This window comes from Polypterus senegalus, chromosome 1 (assembly GCF_016835505.1).
Source record: "Polypterus senegalus isolate Bchr_013 chromosome 1, ASM1683550v1, whole genome shotgun sequence".
Taxonomy (NCBI): domain Eukaryota; kingdom Metazoa; phylum Chordata; class Cladistia; order Polypteriformes; family Polypteridae; genus Polypterus; species Polypterus senegalus.
In genome coordinates, this window is record NC_053154.1 from 234,339,463 (window position 1) to 234,361,322 (window position 21,860).

General features: G+C 32.7%; 1 protein-coding gene across 2 annotated transcripts in view; it reads left to right on the forward strand.

Moving 5' to 3' along the window:
• The window catches only part of glrx3 (glutaredoxin 3), an 81,737-nt gene extending 60,188 nt beyond the window's left edge, over positions 1-21,549 (forward strand). For both annotated transcript variants that reach the window (XM_039770234.1, XM_039770226.1), the window contains exons 4-11: positions 211-412; positions 2,228-2,400; positions 2,801-2,862; positions 2,965-3,022; positions 7,695-7,747; positions 17,052-17,091; positions 17,180-17,272; positions 21,143-21,549. In XM_039770234.1, the coding sequence (XP_039626168.1) occupies positions 211-412; positions 2,228-2,400; positions 2,801-2,862; positions 2,965-3,022; positions 7,695-7,747; positions 17,052-17,091; positions 17,180-17,272; positions 21,143-21,193 (732 nt within the window). In that variant the 3' untranslated portion in view covers positions 21,194-21,549. The remainder of the gene's footprint in view (positions 1-210; positions 413-2,227; positions 2,401-2,800; positions 2,863-2,964; positions 3,023-7,694; positions 7,748-17,051; positions 17,092-17,179; positions 17,273-21,142) is intronic.
• Positions 21,550-21,860: the final 311 nt, after the last annotated feature.

Here is a 21,860-nt window from a genome sequence, read left to right on the forward strand (position 1 = left end):
TGTTATCATTTGGGTATACAGAATAGTTTCTTCATGTGGTTCTGAATGGTTTCCAATTTTAAAAAAAAAAAAATTATCAAAATGTACTTTCTGAATCATGAGTCTTAGCAATACTGTATAAATGCAACACAATCAATTAAAATATATTTATATGGTGTGTTCTGATGATGACTAATTATTGCCTTTGTGATACTTTTTCTCATATTATAGAATTCTCAGAAGATTGATAGATTGGATGGAGCACATGCTCCTGAACTCACCAAGAAAGTAAAGCAGCATGCTTCAAGCAGTGCTGTCCCTGTTGGAACTGTGGAATCTAGCAAAGAGGATTTAAATGAACGACTTAAGAGGCTGATCAATGCTGCACCTTGCATGCTCTTTATGAAGGGATCTCCTCAAGAGCCCCGCTGTGGTAACTTCATTTTGCTTTAACCAATTGTAACAACTAACGGGTTGACAGTATTGTATAACTGATATACATGTCAAGAAATCAATTATATTATGGATAAACTTATTCATGTCAGTTTTCACTAGAAATTTTACTTATAGCAGACACAATTGGGAAAATGTATGTTCATAATTTGGTCTTTAGAATTAGATCACACATTTAAAATTGTGATTTAACGAGTGTTCCACTAATGGTTTTTATAGATATTATTGAAAGTTTTATAATTTTGAATTTTAGTAGTTGCACACTGTATGTGTTCACATATAATAAACCAGAAAGGTGAATTTTTTTTTTTAACTTGTACTAGTAATGGAAAACAAAAAACTGGTGAAAGATTTACCATTATTTTTTGTTTTACTTAGATCTGCATCTGATAGAATAAAATAGTTACATGTGCTAATTGCATTGATGTTTTAACACATAATCATCTAACATTAAACTCTGTATGAAATACTGTGTTTAAGAATTCTTTCTTCAGATTTTTACTTATTTACTTTTTTAAATTAAGGATTCAGTGCTGCTTATCCTGAAGCACAGCGTCTGCAGTGCGCATCCCTGACCCTTAAAAACCAAACACCACCAATCAATCTTTCTTGTCTGCTTGTATAGTTGCCTACAGCCAAAGAAAGCAGCTGGACTGGTTGTTGCCTGGTGTAATAGAAACAAGTTAATATATTGGCAACTGAATAACCATCAGCATCCTGCCTGCAGCTGTTTTATAATGAATTCCCAGATGAATGGCAAACATCAGAATCAGTATTTTTCTGCAGGCTCTACATGAAGTTAACACTTCACCTGACTTTAGAGAATGAAAAAAAGTACATATGTAGGATCGACACACAGTAAATATAAATAAATCACTTCACTTTACATCATAGATTAAGACAACGGCATGCTGAAGCTCATTTAACAGTAAAAGCCTTTAGCAAATGCATGATGCCCCATAGGCCATAATTCACCACCAAAGCAGTAGCCTCACAAAGGTAATATGTATACATTTAATGATATTCTTAGCTTTTCTTCATTGTAGAAATTTGTTATAGGTATATTTTATACTGCATTTATTAGTTTTTTTTTAATATTTGTTGGTGGATAGGCTGCAATTAAAGAGAGAACATTTAATCATGGTCATTGATTGTTGATTTTGAGTTAAAGCAGTTTTAAGAAATATGTTTTTACAGCAAAGTGTAGTTTTAAAGTAGTGTTTTATCTTTGACATTATGCAAAAATGTGTTAATCTGAAAAAAATATAATAATATCACATATTAATGGGTTAAAACTGTTCATCATTGGTTGAAATATACATTTAAATTATTTGGGGTTTCAGTTAAAATTTCTGATCATTTTAAATGATGAAAATTAGCAGCTCAGTCAAATTTAAATAAATGCCTTTTTGTGAATGAACTTTTCATACATCGAGTTTTATATTTCAGTATGCTCTATACATTTGTGTTTAATGCTGTTCTTTTCAACAGAGATTTGCAATTTATTTTACAGTAATACAAATAGGATAGTTTAAAGAGAATATAATACAGACACAAATATTCCTAATCTTGCGGTTCTTGTGTGGTTTACCTAGTAAAGCTAAAAGTCATGCTTTGTGGAATTGATAATTTTTTGGCTTGTACTACGCAAAAGATAGATGCTTCCTCACTCTTTTTTTTTTACCAAAAAAATGAATAAAACATGCACACACACATAAAATAAAGGTTTTTGCATTTTCTCAATACCTTTGTTTTGCTAGTTCAGTCATGTTCATTTTACTCTTTTTCTCATTAGGTTTTAGCAGACAAATTGTGGATATTTTCAAGCAGCACAATATCCAGTTCAGCAGCTTTGACATTCTGTCAGATGATGAGGTGCGACAAGGGCTGAAGACATTTTCCAATTGGCCAACATATCCTCAAGTGTATGTCAGTGGGGAACTAGTTGGTGGACTTGATATTATTAAGGTATGTGTATGGACAGGGGAGATTTAGTAACTAAGACTTGTCTATTGCTGATTATTTGTTCTTTTCCTTGTTTTTATTCTTCACTGACTCTACTTCCTCTCTGAAGTAATTTATGTGTCTATGGTATAGCTTTCTGCTGGGAAAGGTGTGCTGGATTAGCCAGAGGCTTCCCTGTGGCTAGTAGTGGCTAACACTTGTTCATAATCTAGAAGTGACTGACTTGTTGTGTCAAAAGTGTAGTCGGTTGTCTCTCAGTCAGCAAACAGGTGTTGCTGAAAGTAGAGCTTTCCGTGACTGGATATAAAGCAACACCCTTTTGCTGAAAGGTACGTTATTTACAAATATTTAGTTCTGCATTTAGTAGTTTATATTAAAATTGCAATTCTTTTTTTTCGTTCAGGAGCTGGCACAATCAGGAGAACTAGAAAAGACCTGCCCCTCAGCAGTCACCTTAGAGCATAGGTAATTATTTAAAAATATCTTTGGAAAGTAGACAAAAACAAAATTGAGAAACCATAATCCCCAATGATGTTTTAACATTTTTTTAAATCTTTTTTTAATTAGGCTGAAATCATTAATAAATAAAAATCCAGTAATGCTGTTTATGAAGGGTAATAAGACGGTGAGTGGGAATTACTCTTTATACATACTGTATATTCTATTTAGTTTACTAGGACTTAAGATGCATAGTTAAAATATATTTGGGAATCATTTCTAAACAACAGTATATAGCATTGTGTGGCTGCATGTTTTGTTCCAGTCAGTTAGTCATTCTTACCTTTAATTGATATCTTTTATGTATTTTTTTTCCTTTTATTTTGGGTTTAGAAACGTTAGGTATTGGCAGATTTACACTTGATGGAAATTGAGACATCTGTTTCTTGTGCATCTTTAAAGGCTTGGTTTCTTTTTATTCACCATTTCTTTAGAGTTTGTTTTGTTAATTTTGTCTGAGTACAGACAATTAACGATGAGCAGAGCAAACACTTGCATAAATGACTCTGAAAGGAACAACTACTTCAGTGTTACCCACTTTTGTGCTTATTGGTAAACAATGGTTTAATTAACTAGAATATTAAAAATTAAAAAAAAAAAAAAGCTTAAACAGAGAGATGGTGATATGTTGCCCATCTAACATATACAATATATCCTTCTTCATTTAATAAAAATATAACTTAGTTATATTTCTAGATGGATGCAAATAGCATAGACACTGGGAAGTGATGGCTTACATTAGACTAGAGTCCAATTAAGAGGAGAAATTAGTTGAAACAAACACCTGCAGCCACATTGTCCAAAACTACAGAACGTGAGAGCCCTTGCGCCAGAACATTAAGAAATATAAACAAGCACCTTTAACAATTATTATTTTCATAAGAATTGCTTATAAATGCTTTGAAGTCCCTTCAGTTTTTTTTATCTGTAACCTGCTGACTCACTAGTAAAAAAGAGCCCCCAAACCCCCTCCCCACCTTTTTTTGGCCCACTGGACCCAAAAAAAAACCTTATTTTAAGCCATTACAAGTTGTGCAGGAAATTACACCCTTATAATAAACCATAAACAAATAGAATGTCTTCAGCACAAATGATGAGAAGGACATGGGGTTTTGCATGCCACATCAACTGACCCCAGTGGTTCACCCCCTTATGTAATACAAAGGATCATTGTTACTCCTTTCACAAAACTTTGGAAAAAATGGCCAAAATGACACGACTTTCTCAAGAAGCATGTTGATCTATTGTTTTTCTACAGAATGAATGCTATTCCATGTAACAGATTGGCAGGAAACTAAAGATTTAACACAGAGATGTCCAAGTAGGCATTGGAGGGTGTCTGTAGAAGGAGATTGCCTTCAGTAAACCTTATATGAGGGAAGTGTATTGCCTTTGACAGTGTATTAGGATATTGGCATGTGCCATTAAAAAAGCACTCACACAAAATGAAGATCTGGCAACATATCATACAGTACAAACACCAAAGGGCAGAATTAAAAGATATCTTAACATCAAGCACTCAGTACCAAAAGCACAAATGCAGATTAATACTCACAGATTTCCAAGATTTGTTGAATGGGCAAATTGCTAAATTATATTACATATAAACAGTTGAACTGATAATGATAACCACTGCAAAATAGTGAGATGTAGAAGTTCATAAACTTCATTAATTCCGTCGCAAAAGTTCAACCAAAGGGCTCTCCCCTTTAAGCCCCCAAGATGGCATGGGAAAGTTCAGGCTTCTTATGCAAATACATGAGAAATTGTATGCCTGGAGTAGTGAGCCTAATCAAGGAGCCCAAAATAAAGCACAAAAAAAATTTGTGTACTCCAAAAAGAAACTACTTTGAGGATATCATGGAAAATTTGAATAATGTGATAATGATGGCTAAGTTACTAAATTGGATTTGTTAAAGCAATACATTTAAAAAATTTTGTTTCATGTTTTTACATTTTTGCCGAAGAGCAGCATCTTGTGGAAGTTGTCTGGGTAATGGCCTCATTTGACCTTAATGCAGAGATACTATAGAATAGGTTAAAAGTATCCCTTCATTGTAATACGGGTAATTAATTTTATACAAATTAAGAATATAGTGTAATAGCATAGCAATCTTCAAAATGTAACAGTTAAAACGCATATCACAATTTGTACAATGTTGTTTTTAGCACCATGCTTATTATGTTGGGGTGCTGAAAGGTATTGTTTATCACTCTTCTAAAATTCATATATACTGTACTTATACTCAGTAATTACCACATTAATAAAAAACAAAAACTGCAAATGAAATATATTTAAATGTGAACACGAGATTCACACACAGCACCAAAAACTCATAGTAATGATGTAAATATAGTTGTTGTATGATAGGGTTTACAATGTGAACAGCATTCAAAGAGAAATTACTGAGATTTAGAGAACAACTGTTTCCAGTGGAAAAATCACAATAATATTCACAAGCACGTTTACCTACTGACATTCCTCAGTTTCAATATGTTTGAGATGTAATATATCCTTTATGAGATGTTTGTCCTATAATCCTTAATGGCTTTGGTGTACAATTGTATATTCAAACCACAATATTTCCATCCACAATACACAATTCATTTTGTTTCACTGCCCTCACCAAATATAGTATAATGTTTAAGTGCCTCCTTAAACAGATCAGCACCTCAATTTTGTGCTCTGGGTTAAAGACACAATCTAGTGGGGCAGACATGCAGAGAATCGAAGATGTTGCAGTGTGCATGTTTTGCTAAACCATTATTAAAGACAATTCATCCAGTAAAATGCAAGCAACCCACAAAGTGTGGGCTACTTTTGTTTTAAAAGAGGTATTAACGTAACAATATCTTAGCAAAAAATGCATGCATTTTACACATTTTAAATATACAAGTGGATGACTTCACATGGATTATAAAACTCAAGGAATATATGAGATTTTTCATGGATGTTTTGATAATACAGTATTTGTTTTTGTCTAACATCGGTCGCTGTCTGCTCCTATTAAAGCATAAACTTTGTTAGCTCCCTTCTGCATGAAAACATGAAATTAAAATGTACTGCAAACCACATGGAGTAAGTACAATCTAAAAAAAAATTACCATTAGCTTAACATGGATTTTATTTCTTTATTTCCTAAACGCCTCAGGTACAGTAAATGTTAACAGGAATAGGGACAACTAATGTCTATTTAGGAATCTTGCTTTTAAACAAATTGTGTGGCAAATAGTACTTAGTCTTCTTTGCGAAATACGATTGTAATTCTTTCAGATTACCAGTATCTTTTATGATATTACTACTACACATATAGTAGTATGATGCATACTACTATCACAGTGCATCCCTTTAAGTCACATTTTTATCTAAGAGAAGTTTCTGTGACTTTTAAAAACAATACCTTGTACAGAATAGAAACAGGTCTGCAGATTGTGGAAATACAACCAGGAATCTTTGAATTGGATTATGTTTCTGAAAGTCTTTCTAAATGAGCTGAAAAGTGGAAAATTATAGTGATCTCTTGAAAAAGTTAATTGTCTTGACAGTAGAGAGAATGTTGACCAAAGCTGACATTTATTTCAGTTAAATATGTAGTCATCTTAAATTTTGCAGTCTGCTTATAAATTACTAGCAGGTATACACAGTACTGCCCATTGTGGGAGCACCAGCTAAATTTCTGAATATAACATAGCCTGTAATCTTTTCCTGTACAAACGGTTAATCTATGTAAAATTTGACTGGGTATGTTGATTGATATGAATTTGTATAATGGACAAGCATACATACATCTGCATATTAGATTTGTATATCAGAAATTAAGGATGAAAAGGAATGAACACAGTACCACTGACTACTGAAAAATATTAAAGTATTAAAAAAATCAGGTAGGAGCTGAGAAGACACTCGCTATCTACATGCAAATTGCATCTGTTGTCTTGGTTAGATAATAAAATAAATCTTTAAACAGGGAACAGTAATGCATCTTCTAACTATTATGAGTAGTTTATCAGACATGCACGTTTTAAATATATGAGTTACCAGTATGGTTGACATATGTAGTATATGCTAGAGGTTAACTCAATGTATAGTGGTAGTAGTAATATCATGGCATGTTTAAATAGCATAGCACAACATAGACACTCGAATGGAATTTTCGAATAACATAGGTCAAAAACCTGTTTGTAGATAATGTATACACATGTCAGGGCACTTCAAAACAGTACAATAATCTGCACACATTCTGTGTTTTGGAACCAGGGTACCTAATTTTTTTATGCTAATTAATAATGTCTTACTTAGCTGTATAGTATTTTTTTAATTTGTTAATACTTTTAATTGGTCATTTTTAAATGGTTTATTTTCAACATACAGTATAGTATGTTTGTCATTATTGTTTGCTTTCCTTCTCTTTGTACTCATGATATTGTGTATTTTTAAAATTTCTTTAGTTTACAAAACTTGTTTTAAGTGACAGCTTTCATAAATTAAAAGAACTTTTATCATACCAGTGGCAAATCTTTACAAGACGTTTATAAGAAAAAAATTTTAATGATAGGTGATAAAGCCTCTAAGAATACTGTACATGCCATTATCACATTGTTTTTCAGTGTAGCTCTGTAAATGAATAACAGCATGTTAATTAATTTTGCCTGTCTTAATCTTGAACATGTGTTGAGTCTAATTGCTTTATTTAGATATTATGCCGAGCGTGGTTTTTACTTTTTGCATTCATTAAATGCAGATTTATGAATTATTGATTTTTTTTCCTGTGTATCCATGAATGTGTGCTTTGTTTTAGATGGCAAAATGTGGCTTCAGTAGGCAGATACTGGAAATAATGAATGAAACTGGGTAAGACTTTGTTTCAGGTTTTCTTTTACAGAATTTGTTTTTTTTGGGTTTTTTTTGTTAGTGTTTGAAACTGTCTCTTATATATACCATTTATTATAATGGCAAGCAACCACCTAAAAATAATACTTGAACAGGTATGTATATATGCTCTATATATGATGGGCATAAGTGAAGTTTATATAGACCACAGTGCAGCTGTCATACAATTGTAACAATATGGGAAATGAAGATCAAAACTATTTTGAAACAGGCTATTTTGTTTTTAATGTGTTGTTTTGAAAAAATACTGGGGGCCTAGACTATCAAATCACTTTTGGCATCATTTTTTTATTTCTTTATCAGGCTTATAATGCCCCACAGATTAGTTGCATTTCATTAGCTACCTTTTAAATTTAACATTAAATAATAATAAAGCATTTAAATGGAAAAACGTATTGTCTTGCCAATGATGGGAAGGAGATAAAAATTATTTTAAGTAAACTTTGAAACATTTCAATATATATATATATATATATATATATATATATATATATATATATATATATATATATATATATATATATATATATATATATATATATATATATATATATATAGTTTTTTTTTTTTACCACTTAATCAGTTCAAACATTTTACAAATGGTAGTGCCTTTTTTTTTAATATCTTGCCATCTTGTGGTTAATCCTGTGTACTGTCACTCAGAAGAACAGTTAATACAGTCATCTGTGAAAAACAGTTTCTTTCCCTTACTTCTCAATATATATTTATATCAGACTTTTTCTTAACCAGGAAAAAGGAGTCTGTCCCAGCAGGAGAGGAATCTTAAATAAGATTACACAGAATCAAATATCATAATCAGTAGCCCTTATTTTCATAAAAACAAGTTGTTACATTTTTTACAGGTTATTTTTCTATTGTTATCTTGGAAAAGTAATGCTGCTTTTCCTTTTTTGGGGGGTGTTGGGGGCTTGGATTTGCGTCCTTTGCATTTTTTAATGTTCCTGAAATCTACCATGAAACTCTGTATATACAAGCAGAACTGTATTGGGAATAACTGCACCAATGCGGCAGTGATATTAGAAACACTGACTGGTTTCAGTCTGTCATTGTACAAATTAAAAAGCTGTACTCAAAAATATTAAAAAAAAAAAAAGTAACACTAAATATAACTCAAGGGAATAAATATGCAGCAAAAGGAATAGCTTTCTTAGTGTACAAGTAATACCTCTTTTAAAGTTCATGCATTTATTGGAAAAGCACGTGGTAAGAAGCAGTAAATTTCATTCTAATTCCTGGTGTTTGTAATAAAGCAAAATAAGAATCCATTTCAACCTTCTGCATCTATGTATAATTTTGTATACTGTCTTATAAAGTGGTTCTACTCTCTTCAGCTTGAGATTTTTCCCCTAAGGCCTTTGCATACCTGTTTGCTCCAGGCATATCTTTACAAATACTTAAGTAATTTTTTCATGACCAGGTCAGAGCTGGACTATCTTAGGGTACTGTAAGCTAGTTTTGTATGGACTATTCACAGTATATAGGATTACTGAAGATAATACTATTTCGAAATAGTAAATATATTTCTACAGCCAAGACATGTACCAGTATATTTTTTATAATTTTATAGGGACCATAATTGTTGTGTGGTGAGTAACCCAGCCACAGGAGATGCACAAATCAGTATGTTACTTTGTGCAGAGTACAGTGAAATTGTTACTTACATGTGCTAATCAACTTGCGATACATACCACTCTCATGCACCATGATTAAAAACTTGAAAGCTTTTTTTCTTCCTAACCTTAAAAAAAGCTGCCTTACATTTAAACTTAAAGTTAACAGATCCTGAGTAAATCCACCTGGTTTTCAGACGTTTAACAGATATCAAAATCTTTCACCTGATTTTACCTTATTAAAAATGCACAAAATAACACAAATCTATGTATTTCTTACTTTTGTACAGTGGTCCATTAACAGAACTGTTACCTTTTTTGCAGTAATAATTGAGCATTGACCATTGTAAAATAATTTATCAGACCAAAGGTGCAAGGGTTTATGGTAACAAGCCAGATAGCCCTGTTTAAAGCCAGAAACTAAGCCGCCTTGGCTCAACAACAGTAATAATTAATAAGTGAACAAGTTGAAGCACTTGTTCAGTGCAAAAACGTGTTAGTCACAGCTCCGTCTCCAAAAGTAGAAGGTCCAAAAATGACAGCCTCCCTCTGTAGGTCGCCTGATTAAATAGCTCTGGATCGGAAGGCCTATACTTTTGAAGCTGTTTTGGGTGCAGGGCTTGGTATTATCCTCTTGGGATTGGTTAGAGCTGAGGAGGAAACCGGAGATATGGTTAGCAACAGTCTCCACTCTTGATTTGGAGCAGTGTTGACTGGCTTACCTAAACCTTCCAGGTGGTCCCGATGCAGACGTGTTACACCATGTTTATGATGTCCAGCTTGCTCAACAGAAAGCACCCCCACTTCTTGGACAAGCTTCGAGGCATTTAAAATTTAAATACATCCTTTTCCTGTAAAAATTAAACAATAAATAAATAAATAATAAATTAGCTCACTTGGGCTTCTGCAAGAAGCTAACACAGAAGTACAAATGAGAAGATTCATATTTGTTTAATTGTCAATCAGTGTTAAAAACATATATGATCTTTGCTGTAGACTTTTTGCAGCATTACTACATTTAACATGAAAAGGAGTACCAGCATATGTCAGAATGTGTTTTGTCTTCAGTATAATTGATTGTTTGGCAAAGCTTTTAGGACATGTAAATGATTCAGTCCTGCATTTACTGGAACACCTTGATTGTGTGCACATTAAAAAAATGACACAGTGACCAACTTTTTCAGTTATAAACAGACAATTCAAATATCAGCAATGATGAAACTAAGCTTTCAGGTGGGAGGCATGACAACCGATTTTGGAAATTATACACTATGGTTTTTTCATCAGCTACATGGTAACTATTTTTTCTTAGCTGGCCTCAGTTTTTTTGTGTCTTAACATATTTGAGTTTTTGATCTAGATAATCTTAATAAAGTAAAGATTTGTTACATTTCTTCAAGTGGTTTGGAGGGTTCAATGGGGCATGTTTATGAACAAATTTATACCAAAAATCTGGCTGATGCTTGCTATTACATAAATTAAATTGATGTAGGAAACATGTCTGACATTATGAAAAGTATTTTTGTTATCACTGCAGTTGCTAGAAAATAACATAGAAAAGCATAAATTGTAACTTTGCTAAATTTAAATTTTCTGGTGCTTGGTCATGAAAAGTACTGTTAATTCCAGTGCAGATATTTAAATGTTAAAGTAAGTAACTACTAGTGTTTATAGTATTAGATTGTATATGTTTGGAATGCACAACGAGTGGCATAGTGGTACTTTGATTTATTTAATGTTTGAGCTGCCTTCAGAGATTTGATCATATCACAAATCAGTCATCCATCCATCCATCCATTATCAAACCCACTATATCCCAACTACAGGGTCACAGGGGTCTGCTGGAGCCAATCCCAGCCAACACAGGGTGCAAGGCAGGAAACAAACCCCGGGCAGGGCGCCAGCCCACTGCAGGGCAACAAATCAGTTTTTTAAATTGAATTCATCTTTACATGGCATTTTATTCCATGGTACAATTTGTAACAGTGATAAAATTGATCACTGGATGCATGCTTTTGTCGAATATATAAAGACACACACACACACAAATATCAACTCTTATATTCCTAATGTTGATCTAGTCTACTTAATATTGCACCTCAAGAAGTTGGACGTGGCAGTGCTTGCCGCTGCTTAAAAATTTTTGCTTGATTGTACAGAACAGATGTCCCATGGCTTTTCAAAGCAAAAATGGATATGGATGTAATTATTTTTGGGTTGACTTGAAATTTTTGTCTGCTTTTTCAGAAAAGCAGGGAGTGGAATACTTTCCGCAGTTGTTGTGGTTTTATGTTCCTTAGGCAGTCTCTCCTTTTACCATGAGTATATAATTACCAATTTCCCAGTACTAATTAGTACAACTACCTTTTTATATCAGCTGACAACAGTAACACTGATATCAAGATACTGTAAATGCATATGTAAATGTACTTAAGTTAACAGTGCTATTTTGTGTTTTTATATAGAGAAAAAAATGATAAAACATGCTACATAATACTATGGCATAAAACATTGGAAACCTTTTTATATATATATATATATATATATATATATATATATATATATATATATATATATATATATATAATTAAAAACAATATGCCAGCATTTTGAATACATACACAGACATCTTATCTGACCACCCCTAGCCCCTTTAAGTGTTGCTTGACTTTACTTTAGGAGTAACCATTTCTTTTGGATTATGGCATGTACATACTACTTAGCATTTTATTACAACTCCTCACAATAGCACAACACTGTACATTTACACTGAAAATAGCCACATCATAAAATGCTCAATTTCATATTCACATCACTTCTGATTATTAGTTTCTGATCATATGTTGCATTCAAGGGCCACTACAAGAAACAGTGAAGAGTTAGGTAGGAATTGGTGAAACAATTATTGTGCTAGATTTAGCTTTTTTAATTTTTTTTGTTTTAGTTCTATTTAAGCTACATATGAGTTAGTTAAAGGTCAGGCTTTTTATTGTATTAGTTCTAGGTTCCAAGTACAGCTGTTTTGCTTAGTATTTTTTTGTAGTTAGAATTGATTAAAGAATGTATTTACAGAGCTTTTACTATACTACGCAAATCATAAAAAACAGAAAAGCAATACTTGTGTGTACTTATTTTAAAATAGTGCCTCGAAAACCTAAAAAAAAATATGGATAAATAGTGTGGTTTTCAAACTCATTATCTGCAAACAGTACATCTGATCAAGCTCCACTTTCACTCATCTTGCAAAGAGTACATCAGCCACTGCCAAGGGCAGGTGAACACCTCTGTGTTGTAGAACTTGGAAATAATATCAAGGCCAAAATCAAATTAGATGTTTTCTTTTTCTGAGATCCTTCTAGCACTAGGAAAGAAGCTGCAGCTTCAGAGACTAATATGTAGTCACAAAGTATAGCTAAAGGCAAAATGTAAACAAGAATGTTTTAGTGTTCTCAGTCACTTCAAATCTTTGCAACACAAACATTTCCTTCACTGACGCAACATACAGAGTGCATCCACAAAAATGCAACAAATATACTATTGATGAGGATCTTTTAAGAAGTATGCAAATATTTATTCTGGGCTGCAATGGAGGTAGAAAGAAAGGAGACACAAACAAATCTAAATAAAAATAAAACAATATATTAGCATGTCTGATACTTAAAATATTGACCATTAGAAGTATAATTCAGTACTATTAGCACCACTATTATCTTGGAGTATGATTTTTTTAATAATGCAGTCACTGGTAAATTAAAGTGATGAAGAGGAATATCATGTCAGAGGCTCTGCATTTATCAGGAAAGATATGAAGCACTACACAGTAGTTAGAGTAATGCTATGCATCAAAAAATATATATCTAGGTTGAAAATATTGTTAAAGGAAAGATGACCAAACTAATGTTGGTTAAGCTAAGGCATTCAGAGATTTGGTAATTGAATTTGACATAGACCAACCAAACATTCAAGCCTAGTTTTTTTCAAATTGAAATTTCATGTAATAAAAATATTGCAAAGATATGCAGCACTGTACATAATAGATTATGCAAATTCTGGGACGTGTTAATACATGTGCAAAATATTTGCATGAACAGAGAAAATAAATGTGGTTAATAAACAACCTAAATACAGTGATTACAAACTAACGAGATCATAAAAATGAAAATTATCGAACGCACTAAATGTCTAGCTACTTAGAAATAAATGCTATATTTAAAGGTTTTAAAATAGTCAAATGTCCTCCACTGCATAAGTGTATTGATACTAATTAAACTTCAGGATATAATGAAATTTCCGCAGTTGTTACATGTATTGAACTCGGTTATTTACAAATAGTAAATAATTGATTTATATGTCCAGTTTGGAGAAAGGATTACAAAATGAATTCCAGAAATTACTGGTCAGTCAGCCTTACTTCTGCCCCATGTCAAGTTATGGAATCTATAGTCCAAAACAAATTAAGGCTACTTGTATGTCAGGTTTATTCTAAATAACAGCCTATGTATAGTAGCAGAAGATCCTGAGAAGCCAACAATTCAATGCATTTGAGTACATGGCTGTTGTATACATTATCAAAGTGTAATGGCATACTTTAGACTTCGAATTGATTTCATATCAGAGAATATTCCAGAAGCTGTCGATACTAGTAGTATCATATAAAACTGGAGTTTAAGGTAGTTAATTGGGCAAAACATGAGGAGTACACATAAGAAGAGAATGTTTCCCAAGTGTTCAGATGATCAGTGTGGTTCCTCAGGCATTTGTTATAGAACTGTTACTTATTTTTTTTAATAAATGTATATATGATATACATTCTTATCAGTAGGTAAACTGTGAAAGATGCATATGACCCAAAAACTAAGAAGATGGTTAAAACATACACTTAAAAAAGAACTTTTATTTCAACAAATGCTAGAGTATATGCAGGTGAAATGAACAGCAGAAATACAAGAAGGAAAAAATACTGGTACATCGGCAGGAAAATTTATGCAAGCCTAAAGGGAGAATGTACTGAATAAGTATATAGGCAGTATGTGGCCAAAAACTGTTAATTAAAATCCAGAATTGATATAGTTAGACTGTAAAGCATTAGTGAGACTGCATCTGGAATACTGTATACAGTTCTGGCCACCTTCCTAAATAAAACTGCAAATTAATATTAAAAACTGTGAAGAGAATATTTTAGTTTAGCTTAGTCCTAAAAGTAGAATCATTTTTAATAATCCTAAAAGTAGTAACTTTTAAAAAGTAAAAGTAGTAATTCTTTCTAATTACTGATAAAACTGAACCAGCAGAATTATGTTGGTTAACTTGTAAGTATCATACATGAGAACAGTTGGATCGCTGGAGGTTGAAGGAATAAAAAGAATGGAAGGCTATTTTAGAGTATTTGGATGAAGTACTTTCTCACTCTCTGTCTATACTTGTACTAGTTGTGTTACTTAGCCTCATCCAGGAAATTTCCAAAGACGATGGGCCTTGGTTATAGTGGCAATGGTTAGTTTAATGTATCAAAAGAACTAATTGTTGGGAGCTTCTCTGCAAACAGTTGTTTTGATTTTTTTCATTTAGCCAGGGGTTAATATTATTGGTTCAGTGGGGCACCTGGAATGTGGTAGATAAAATTTGCCATGAATAAAACATTCCTGACATAGATTAATTCCTGTTTTTTCGAGTCTGATCTTGGCTTTTGTTGGTGATCACTACAAAACACAGTTTTTACATCAAACTGTATTTTTTTTAACTGAAATAGATAATAAGTGTGAATAATGGGAATTTTGAGTATAAAGATAATTTCACTATGTAGCACATCCTGTAAAAACTTGTAGCTACTATCAGATTTGAATGTAACACTTCAATCTGTAAACTTGTACCATTACAAAGTTTTAGTTTAGACCAAAAGCAATATAAGTGATCTTTATCTTATTACATACAGATTACATACAGTTTTGAGGTTTACAGGCACATGCAGTGAATTGAATGTTTTAATAGTGGTGCACAATTATGTAAGAAATTGTAATTGGTTATTACCTTTGATATGATAATAGAAATTATTAATTTCGAATAACAGTACAATGAAAAATACACCTTCTTTTGTCAGCTTCATATCCGGTAGTCTCTTTACATACTTTACATAATCACTTTAGAAGTGAATATATATAATTAAGTGCTGGATTAATTGAAAAATTAAAAATGTGTGTTGATAATGTTTATTTTTATTTGTTACAATAAAGTACAGCACACTTTTGAAAATTGTCATTTTTTTAATACAGTCACTGCAAGAAATTACTGATATTCAAATATTTATATAATATAAATACAACACAAACATTCCTCTTTTTTTAAATGAGTTTTCCTTTTTTTAAAACCACCACTCAGTTTTCAAAAATGTTTGAAAATGTTAAGCATGGGATTGTTAAATTGGGGTTCTGCTGTTTCAAAAAAACAAATGTTGCATATGAATGTAAAAACAAAAGTACATAGTAAAATTTTAAATGGTAGTGATGCAAGATTTAAAAAGTTAATGTAAACATAACCTGACAGTTCTGGTTTAATGTTATTTAAAAACATGAAATGTAACAATATTAATATATAGCAAGCTCAGGAAGTATTTCAATAGTAACATAACACACTGTTACATGCTGCTAACAGACTCAGTCCTTGAGCAGTGGTGTTCCGTTCTTGAGGAAAGTATTGTAATGAAAGGCAAATTCATTTAAACGGGCAGCATTGCAAGCATCTGCTTTTCAGTGTTTATTCTTCATCAGTATAATGAACTGTGACAATTATTTAGTACTAATGTGGAAAGGAGATTTTTAATTGACCATTGCATAGTAAAGCATTAAATTGCACTGTGTGCCAGTTTATTAATGTAAATATTTGTACATGGTGCTACAGCTTCAAACCAAGTAATTGAAGCAGTTTGTCTTTTTACCTGGTGCTGTGCCTGTACAAGAGCAGAATGATCAGCTATTTTTTCTTTTTTTAAGTCAATTTTTAAATGGAGTAATATAATTATAGCTAGTTAGTTCTGAGTATTAATGGAAGAAATATGTTACATTTGAGAATATAAGTATTTAAGTTTTACATTTGAAGCTGTATGCTTACCTGCTCACATGCTTTCTCTGATTTCAAAACATTTAATAATTTAAAGAGCTGACACATTTACTTGAATTCTCAAAATGATTTATTATCAAATGAAGCATATATTGAAATGCAATTTTCTGTGTATGTTGTGTAACTTCCAAGACCACACTGCACTGTGTGCTGTGAAATTGTTGGACTAATGTAGTTCTTTGTACTGTTATTTAAGCCATCTTAAAATTTCAGTTGTTCATGCCTCAGTTTTATGAAAGATTAAAATGATCTGCTGCCCAAGAAAGTACTATTTTAGTATTATTCACATCAGGTGCTGTTTTTTTTTTTTATATATATATATATATAATATTTACATTATTTTCACTTTTACCTCACATTCATTACCCAGAAAACCTATTTATCCAGAACATCATTTCCACACCTTTCGATTATTTAAGCTTTCTGTAATACATCAAAAATGTTACTGTTTCAGTTAAAATGATTTTGTAATAGTAAAATTTACTAATCATGTTTCTTTGTTTCGTTTCTCTGTTTTACAGGATTGATTTTGACACATTTGATATACTGGAAGATGAAGAGGTAATTGGTTTCAATTCTAGCTGCTGTTACACTTTATTGTTAACACTTTGCATATAGCAATAGTAACATTTAACTTACTTTTTACCAGGTTAGACAAGGTTTAAAGACTTACTCCAACTGGCCAACATACCCACAACTTTATGTAAAAGGTGAATTGATTGGAGGACTTGACATAGTTAAGGTAATTTTTTTATTTTATTTTTTTTTTATTATTATTCCAGCTTTCTGTTATGTACGGTATATTTAAACAAATGTACTAGGGAAATTGAAAAAGTATAGGCCAATTAAAAATTACACTGTAACTGCAATGGATAGAAGTTGATGCTGTACAACATATTCAAAATGGCTTTTGGGTAGCCAGCACCGCACACTGCCATTAGTATAGTTGGAGCCAAGGTCAGTGGGTTGATACCTGCTGAAATTCACCAAAGCATTTGTTGGCTTGTGCAGATTAGTAAGCTGTTTGGGTTCCCTTCTTGTGCAAACTTTACGGCACCCCAAGTCATGTACTATGGCATGTGCAGATCCATGATTAATATCCAAATGCTTCAGTAACAGCGGACAAAGTAATCCATTGCTATTCTCCGATGAAGGTATTCGCCATGTCGATGTGTGCTTGCATGTACAATGTTGATGGTTGACCAGATCAGGTTTATCGGTTACACTTGTTCTTCCTGTTTTAAACCTCAGTTCATCTGGCTGCCTCACCCCTTTTGGATAACCTACAGTAATATGTACAGGATTGTATCTATAATATAATGTGATAGATTGGTGTGATGTTAATAACCATTGATGCCCAAGTTCTTTTAAGTAAGGGAGCATTTTGAAATCTGCTCTAAATTTAATTGGAAGCCAATGTATACACTTAAGAACACTAATTATGTAGCCATGTTTTAGTAATTATACATGTATCCGCATTTAGAATTTTAATGCTAGAAACAGAATGTTTTGAATGACTTGTATATAAAGCTGTGCACCTGGCAATTTTACCTGGAAAAAAGTACATAAATTGTCATTATGAAACAGCTTTAATATTTTAGTAAAGTGTACCTAACCTACATTGAGATAATAATTTGTTTAGAAATCAACGAAAACTACATACTGATTTTTTTTTTTTTTTGCTTGCTTCTTCACTACAGAACTTAAGCACTAAAAAAAATAGCCTAGGAAATTCCCAGCATTGTATTTTTTATTAGGTATACGCATTTACTCAAAGTGGCTGCATTGGACAACAATACTATATTAACTGTCAAATGATATCCACAACCTTTAGTATTTTCAGCATGCATATAAAGTGTGAGAAATGTTCTTTACCACTTCATATCAGACCTAAGTGGCAGATCAGAAACCTGTAAAAAAGAAGAGAAGTTGAGGGGAGAGTAGAAAAGATATTAGGGGTCCAGCAAAGCTTACCTAAGAAAGCTTGAACAGTTCTAGAAAAGAGTTTCATCTTAATGAGGTGTCTAAAGGTCAATAGGCTGAAGCAGTTGTAAAGATGAGGAATAGTGCATTAAACAGCTTGGCAGAATACAACATACTTTTCAATGGGTCCACAGAAGAAACTTCCATTTAAAACAAAAAAAAAAAGAACACTTAAGGCTGGTGGCTTTGTTGAGACTAAGACTACATAAGGAGAGATGAGAAAGGTACATTTATTGTGTATTAGTGAGCCATTCAGATAGCTAGCTGTGTACTAGGACATGGGTTAAGTGCTGGATTATAGTAATGGAAAATCAGGTAAAAGAGTAAAGCAGAGAACCACTGTATGGTGTTTTTTTTTTTAACACACATTTTTTGACATTTTTAATGTCTCTTAATTTAGAATAAGTGGTGTCTCACACTCAGTTTAACTAGAACTTTCATAGTTGGCAGATACAGTAGGAAGATCAGATGTATTGTTCATTGTCAATATGTGTACAGTCTACGTTAGGCATGTCAAACACATGGGCCACATGTGGCCCGCAACAGAAATCTTTGCGCCCCGCATGACAGATCCTTGTTAGCACTAAACTTGTACAAAATGATTACTATCATTTGTGATTGAATCATGCTGCATCTTCGGCGTTGACTTTTCTTACTTCCGCCTTCTGCCAAAACCGTGTTTTCCCATGGCATTACGGTACCGGAAACGTCATCTGCTAGTATAGTTGCAGCTGCAGTGTCCGCTTCTTGATACCCTAGGCATGACACTGCCCAACCCCCCACGATCCTTAACAAATTTTTGTGATTTTGAGTTTGTAAAATTAGTGTAGGTCAGGGGGCTTTTTGCATATCGGCTTATTTTACAATATAAACTTTGAAGTAAAGTAAAATTTGTTTTCCAACTTGAATTACTGAGCAATGAATTCAGTGAGTGTTTTCGTGATTTCAGTTTACATGAACAGGGCTTTGCGCTGTTTACATCACCATACTCTTACAACATTGAGAATGCACCTGAGAATATCCAAATGGAATCAATTGAACTGCAGTCAGACTCTGTTCTGAAGGCAAAATACAACAAAGTTGGTGTGCCAGGCTTGTATGCTTACCTGCAACCCTCGTATGTGCAGATCTGTAAGTTGGCATCGAGAGTACTGTTTATGTTCGGAAGCACTTACCTTTGTGAGCAATTGTTTTCGTTAATGAAAGCTACCAAAACCTCACCTTGCTCAAGACTTACTGACGAGCACCTTTCATCCCTCATAAAAGTTGCAGCTGCACAAGATTTCAAGCCTGATATTGACGAACTGGTTACTAACAAGAGATGCCAAGTGTCAGGACAAAAGAAATCTCAGACTGTAAGATTCCTATATAAGTAGCTAGTTAAGAGGCTAAGACTCTAATTGTACGCTGTTGTATGGAGATTGTATGGAAATAAATTGCTTTTCTTTAAAGTTTTCAGTATTGGAAAGAAAGCTACAGTAACTTTGTATAATAGTATTTGTTACAGTGTGGCCCGCTGACGCACGTATGGCAGTCAAAGCAGCCCACCAATGGTAGTGAGTTTGACATGCCTGGCATACTTCATATATGTTCACACCTTGTCGTGAATTCTTTTACTACTGATTAGTGAATTAGGTTAACACAATAAGATAAGAAGCCTTTTTGTTGTCAAGGTGGGCTTGATATCCATATCACCTTTCTGTACAGTGCATTAATGATAATAGCCTGCTTGATCTAAATGGCTGTGCAGTGCTCAGCCATATTTTATGTGAGAAAAGTGGTATTGTAAGTAAAATATATGTTGTTTTAAAAAGTTATTTTAAAAATTGTAGCAGACAATTCAAAAATAGAAAAATACACCATGTCTTACTGGTTCAAGAAAAATGTAGTCAAATTAAATACATACAACATTGACTGCTCCTGGTGTTCCAGTTGATTAACAGTTCTAGCGACTTTCCAGTCAGAGTGGCCTGATGCTATAAGTAATCTGAATGGTTTTATAAAAAAATTTTTACAGGTAAAATCCTTCTACACCCCTGAAAAGGATAACATGTTTAGAACATGGATAAATGGAGATTTTCAAAAATGATGTACAATGTAGCATTTACAGATTCCAAGATATTTGCTAAAAGTGCACTCTTTCAGAATTTTTTTCACAAAGTCACCTCCCCAAATCAACAGTGTGTCTAAGAATCTGTGTCATTTTAGCACTAAATGCAGTAACCAAGTATGTAAGAGAATGTGTGAAGCTGGTGGAAGAGTCCTGGATGAGCTCAAAAGATTACACAGCATTTACAGGGAGCCTTCCTGATTAAAGTTGGATTAGTCCAGCCTAGACATGAGAAGATCCTGAGCTGGCCTTTAAATGGAAAAGTTAATGATGTACAGATAGTTCTTGTGTATATCATGGACCAGCCCTAGAAGAGATGTTTTCAGTGTAGCATTTAAAAGGCACAGTTGTTAACGTAAAGCATTAAACTTGTATGACTTAGAAAATATGTACTTTAACAGTGTACAGTTAGAATGTGCAAATAAATCATTTTGTATTCAGGTAACATTTTTTGTATGTATGAAAATTACTGTATGTATGTCTTACTCTTGATCATTTTTAATTTTCTTGTTTTTCTAGGAGTTAAAAGAAAGTGGTGATCTACTATCTGTTTTGAAAGGAGAAAATTAAATATCAAGAATCAACATTTTAGAGATTGGGAACAAAGTATACGTTACATGGTTATATAATGTATCAGTTGGTGCGTCTTCTCAGGATACCTGCTAATAAAGAACAGCATGTATACTTAGTTGCATTGTGATCTTAAATCCTCTGTATGTTTTGGTCTATTACTATTAAAATAAACAGTAAACAAAATTGTAAAACACTTTAGTGGTTTTCATATTTTTCAGATTAATGACGCTGTAAACAACCTCAGATGAAATGGAAATTAGTAAAATACTATGTTTAAGCAATTCAAGTAAATATAAAAAAGATAAGTTTAATATTTCAGTTAAAATGAATAAATGTTGTAGGTTAATCAGTAATATCTACGTGACATTGTGTTTTATTGTGTTTTAATATTACCTATAAATAAAATTAGTTGAATATCATGCACAGCACTGGAGCCTAAAATGTGTTTACTGCTTAGGTTATGAAGAAGTGAATGGCACTGTGCCCGGAGCAGTGCTGCGCAATTAGCCATTAAGAAAGGCCTCTTTATGGTGTGATGAGCACACCTGAGCCACTGGCAGCCAAATATAGGACTACAAAGAGCAGTGTTTGGCAGCTTGGATTTTTCTGTATTAGCAAATATAGTTCAAACATATTTTGAAATTGACCCTTTCAATAATAAGGT